This window comes from Triticum dicoccoides, chromosome 5B (assembly GCF_002162155.2).
Source record: "Triticum dicoccoides isolate Atlit2015 ecotype Zavitan chromosome 5B, WEW_v2.0, whole genome shotgun sequence".
NCBI lineage: Eukaryota > Viridiplantae > Streptophyta > Magnoliopsida > Poales > Poaceae > Triticum > Triticum dicoccoides.
The window spans coordinates 82,990,560-82,996,363 of NC_041389.1; the positions used below are offsets into that span (position 1 = coordinate 82,990,560).

The 5,804-nt window shown below is 48.2% G+C and overlaps 1 protein-coding gene across 1 annotated transcript; it reads left to right on the plus strand.

The window, feature by feature from the left end:
• Window positions 1-3,096: 3,096 nt before the first annotated feature.
• Window positions 3,097-4,238, plus strand: LOC119309136 (putative cyclin-dependent kinase F-2). The gene has a single exon (XM_037585199.1). The coding sequence runs from the start codon at window positions 3,097-3,099 to the stop codon at window positions 4,030-4,032; it is 936 nt and encodes a 311-aa protein (XP_037441096.1). The 3' UTR covers window positions 4,033-4,238.
• Window positions 4,239-5,804: the final 1,566 nt, after the last annotated feature.

Here is a 5,804-nt window from a genome sequence, read left to right on the forward strand (position 1 = left end):
CCCGGGGCATTGGCGAGTTTCCTCCGGATTATGGTATGCACACTCGTGCTATGTTGGATGGTCCCCTATTTCGGACCTCTTATGACTACGGTTTTGATCATGTTTGAACAGAGGTATTCGTTCTTGATCGGCCCACTTAAACTAAAAACAGAAAATTAAAGACAAAAACTAAAAATTAACTTTAACAAAAACTCTAAACACAAAGATTAGGAATACTAAACTCCTCCCTGACAACGGCACTAGAAAAACGACTTGATATCTCCTTTTTATTGATCAGGTATTGGAACAGAAAAAAGTATCCCGCACATATTTCCCTCGAGGTGACCCTGGTTTATCGAACCCACGAGAGGAAGATTCCCTCGAAGCGATGGTCTCTAGAAAGCTTTCGTCAAAGTGTCAAATCCTGCTTTTGACCGGATCAACAAGCAAATAATAATTTAAACACTTATAATAAAAAGAGGTATGGGTATGAGGTCTTATGCTTACAACCTTGTATTTGTGATGGGATCAAATATGATATTAGTTTCTGGGCTGCACCCGTCGACATGTGCTTGCCACGGATCAACGCGGAAATACCTTCGGTCAAACACGATGAAAACCCTAGCCATAAGAGGGCCGAAATAGGGGACCATCCAACATAGCAGAAGAAGTGTGCATACCATAATCCGGTGGTAACTCGCCAATGCCCCAGGGACGTGGGTCCATCAAGTGATGATCCCGTCGACGGCGACCAACCAGGTAGCACCGTCGCTTGTCACGGACGAGAAACGAACAGCCGAAGCGGCCGATGAGAAACTAATAGGCAGGCGAACACGAACAGACGAAGGGGTTTGTGTTGGGCTTCTTTTTTTTAGAGAAAAGGCGAGAGCCCGACTTTATAGATAAAGCCACCAGGCAGAGTAAATGACCAACAGCCAGCACCCAACAAAGTATCACACGAGGAAGATAAAATATCATTACAAGGCCAGCGGCCTCACATGGCACGCAGGCCAGCCTAAACCAGACACCAAAAGAACATTCAGGAAGCCGTCCTCAAAGAAAGCCGAAGAAGCCCAGACGCCGTAGATTTCATCTTGGATAGCATGGCGTCGAAGGCCTGGAGGTCCCCTTCTTTAGTCAATAATCTCCACTGCTGCAAGAAACCATTGGCTTTAAATAAGCAATTGACAGGATTAGCCGGAAAAATACGTTCAATCGAGAACTTATTCCTAGTAGTCCACGACGACCAACCAATCGCATCCCATCCAACTAAGAATACTCTTTTAGAATGGCCATAGAGCAGATTGACACAATGCCTCAGGTCTTCAAAGGAGGAAGGGGACCAATTTACATGTAACCAAAGTCTGATGCAACACCACATAAGTTTAGCTAGAGAGCAGTGAAAGAAAATATGTTCGGTGTTCTCCAGTGCCCCACATAGCACACACCTGTCGGACCCCGGCCCGTTTCTTTTCTTAATCTGATCGGCCGCCGGAAGCTTACCCCGGACAGCTTGCCAGAGAAAAATCTTGATCTTAGGAGGAATTCGAGCCGACCAGATATGCTTGAACTTGACCGGGCGCCCCCCAGGAATAAGTTTGGAGTAAGCAGATTTAACCGAAAAGCGCCCCGAAGAGGAGAGGGGCCACACCACGGCATCCTCTTCCTCCGAGAGCAGGGGGAAGCAAGCAGTAAGGCGCTGCCAATCTTCCAACTCTTCAGGAGAAAGAGAACGACGAAAATCCAGAACCCAACCTCTAGCCGAGAGTTCAGAGATAGAAACCTCAGTATCATCGCAATATGAAAATAGAACCGGAAAAGCAACGGCCAGCGTGGAGTCCCCGACCCACCAATCAAGCCAGAACCGAGTAGACTTACCGTTCCTAACTACAAATTTAACAAGGGACCGAAAGATCGGCCGGACTTTAACCAGTTGATGCCAAAATTGCGACCCACCCGCAGCCGGCGCGAACATAGGACTCGAGGAAGGGAAATACTTAGCTTTTAGAATAGAAAGCCAGGGTGGCAGTTCCTCAAGAGTCATAATCTTCCACCACCATTTGATCATAAGACAATTATTCATCACTCGCGTATTAATAATGCCCAGACCCCCTTTGGCCTTGGGGCGACATATGATGTCCCATCTGACCATCCTGTACTTACGTTTATTGTCCGCTGCGTTCCAATAGAAAGCACCCCTATGCTTGTCAAAACCATTATGAACCTCACTAGAGAGAAGATAGAATCCCATTAAGAACATAGGTAACGAAGACAGACAGGAGTTAGTAAGGGCGACCTTGCCCGCTTGCGTATTGTATCGCCCACGCCAAGGGAGAACTCTGTTGCCAACTTTGGTAACCACCGGTGCGAAGTCTTTAGGCAGAAGTTTAAGCGGGGAAATGGGAAGGCCCAGATATTTGAGAGGATAGGATCCCAAAGAACAGTTCAGAAGATGGGCCACCCGCTGCGCCTCTTCACCCGAGACCCCAGTCACTACAACCTCACTCTTAGAGAAATTGATTTTAAGACCTAAGAGCATAACCTCAGGTTTGTGTTGGGCTTCCAGTCAAACGTAATATTTTGCATAACCTCAGGGGTCGTTTTAAAGTTTTCTACTACCAACTCTCTCTGAGAACCGCGGTTTCGCCTAGTGCTATACTTGGGAGCGTTTCTGCATAATATCAGACTTACCGGCGCGTGCCTCCTGTCTGACGTGGCAGGTTTCAGACTAAATTGCATCAATTTGTTCTCGCAGAGCAAGTTTAGGGGTTAATTTGAGTCGTTTTGCAAGTTCTTGTATGGAATTGTACCCCCATTGTACCCCCGCTGCAAGTTTGTGTGCTAAAACTGTAATTAACTCTAAAAAAAAAGCGGTGAGCTGTCCGCGCGCGTGACCCACATAAACGCGACGCGCACGCCACGCGTTACCTTGTCCGGATCGGACATAGAGACATCGCCGTCCTCCTAGCTGCCTATATATAGTACACCTTACATCCTCACGTACTCCGCTCGTCTAGACATCGATCCCCCGTCGAGAATCCGAAGCCAGCTCAAGCCGACGCGCGTTTCTCGCCGGCCGGCCGACCCAGCTCGCGCGCACAGCAACGTTCTGAGCTCATGTCGACGGTAGTAGGCGCACTTTCCGAGCCCACGTCGACGCCCACCCGCAAGCGCCCGGCGGCGGAGCGCGTCGGCAGCGGCAACGGCGGCAAGAAGGCTCGATACTCGTTCGGGAGCATCCGCGACTACAAGACGCTGGAGGTGCTCGGGGAAGGCGCCTTCGGCCAGGTCTTGAAGGCGCGCGACCGCCGCACGGGCAAGAAGGTGGCGGTGAAGTGGATCCGCGCGCCCGACATGCCGGCCGTGATCCGCGAGGCCGGCTGCCACGCCGCGTGCCGCGGCCACCCGTCCATCGTCGACATCCTGGACGTGGCGACGGACGCCGACACGGGGGACTTGTTCCTCGTCATGGAGCTCGTCGCCGGCGGCCTCGCGCTCCGGGAGCACCTCTACAAGCCTCTCTCGGAGGACGTGGTCCGCCGGATGATGCGTCAGCTCCTGGACGCGGCCGAGAGGATACACGGGGCCGGCGTCGTCCATCGGGACATCAAGCCCGAGAACGTCCTCGTCACCATGTTCGGCGAGCTGAAGATGGGCGACTTCGGGTCGGCGACGCGGCGGAAGCCGCCCCGGGTGCCGTACGAGGAGTGCCGCGTGGGCACGCTGATCTACACGTCGCCGGAGCAGCTGGAGGGAAACCGGTGCTACGGGCAGGCCGTGGACATGTGGGCGCTCGGGTGCATCATGGCGGAGCTCCTGGCCGGTGGGACCCTGTTCGTGGGAGACACGGAGGAGGGCATGGTCGCCGAGATGTCCAAGCTACGAGATCAGATCGCCTCCACGGGGAAGATGGACTTGGAGTGGTCCCCGGATCTTTCGGAAGCCGGGCACGACCTCCTGACTGGCCTGCTTGCCTTCAACCCCGACGAGCGGCTCACGGCGGTGGAAGCGCTTCACCATCGGTGGTTCAACAACAACGAGGCCTCTGCTTAATTATCCTTCGATAATAGACCAACTGTTCATTGCATTGCTCTGTACTGTAGTGTCCCAGAGTTATTAGCTTAATAATCCTTCAACGCTTCTGCAGATTTGTTTTGGGAAAAAGGTTTGGACTGAACCTTATTTTCACACTCCCCGGGATAGGTTTAAGCGTGTACTATACTACTCCCTCCGTTCCCAAATAATTGTCTTTCTAGCCATCTCAAATGAACTACAACATACAGATGTATGTAGACATGTTTTAGAGTATAGATTCACTCATTTTGCTCCGTATGTAGTCACTTGTTGAAATCTCTAAAAAGACAATTATTTAAGAACGGAGGGAGTACTATGTACTAAGCGTGTGTGCACGAACTATGGGTGCTGTTATGCGCATCCTTTTTGGTCACAACAGTGTTCTTAATCATAATTAGAGACAAAATCTTTGAAATGCACGATGGACTTTGCTACTTATGCAAATATGCTGCAATGTACTTCCTCTGTCCGGAATTACTTGTCGTGGAAATGAATAAATATAAAAGTATTTAGAACTAAAATACGTTTAGATACATCCATTTCTTTGACAGGTATTTTTGGGCGGATGAAGTACTTATATATTCTCTTCCATTTATAATTTATTCCTTCAATTGTTGGTTTTTCTGTAATCAGAGAACTGCATGGTAGTGATAATTTTTTTCTTGGCAATATTCGAGTCATCAGCGACTCAACTGCTATGTCCAAGTCACCTCGTGGCGGTTAACAGTAATTGAGTCCTTCAAGACTGGCATGTCAAAAATACTCCCTCTGTTCGGAATTGTCATAGAAATAGTGTCACTACGGAAGCGCGTGCGCTGCTACTGAACAGAACGACATAAACAAGTCAGTTGTATCCGATTAGTAGTAAGTATATATAACAAACAATGCAAGTAGAACACCATGAAGAATGAAACTCAATCAAGCAGCCAACAATGCACCTGCATAAGCGCGAAACCATTGCACACATAATATTTACAGAAAAGTTCTTCGTTTAATTGCAAAAGAATCAATATACTTATAATGTTAAATCAAGATTTACTAATAAGACAAAAAGAAACCATTGAACGGAATTGTTGACAAATATGTGGTGTCGAGATTGTCGCACCTAGTAATGATTGCAACCAGATGATCTTTGTCATAACATTGGCCATTGATTTGTACTCATCCTCTTTACTAGTTTTAGACATCGTAGCTTGTTTCCTTGCAGTCCAAGAGATCATATTTGCTCCAAAGAACACAACAAAGCCACCTGTGGACCGTCCATCATCTAGACAACTTGCCAGTCAGTATCAGAGAATGAGCTAACAAGAGCAGATGGTGATCTCGTAAAGGACAACCCCATCATAATAGTGCCACTCAAATATCTCACACTTATCTTGGTTGTGGTCCAATGAATTGTGTTTGGAGCATGGATGAACTGACATACCATACTAACTGAATCAGATATGTTAGGCCATGTCAATGTGCAACACCTATAATGTTGCGGTGTCTGGTTGCATCTTCAGTGTAAAGTTTTCCCCCTTTAACCAGAGATAGTTTCTCTGCCGTGGACAATGATGTAGCACCTTGCTTACACTTCACTATGTTTACTCTAGCTAAGATTTCACTGACACTTGGCTTAAGAAAGTTGCAGCCCCTCTATAGCCCTATGTACCTCAATACCTAGGAAATAGTGAAGCTCATCTAGATACTTCGGTGCAAATTGTGATTGAAGTCCATGAAGCAATGTTGCAACAACTGATGAATCAGAC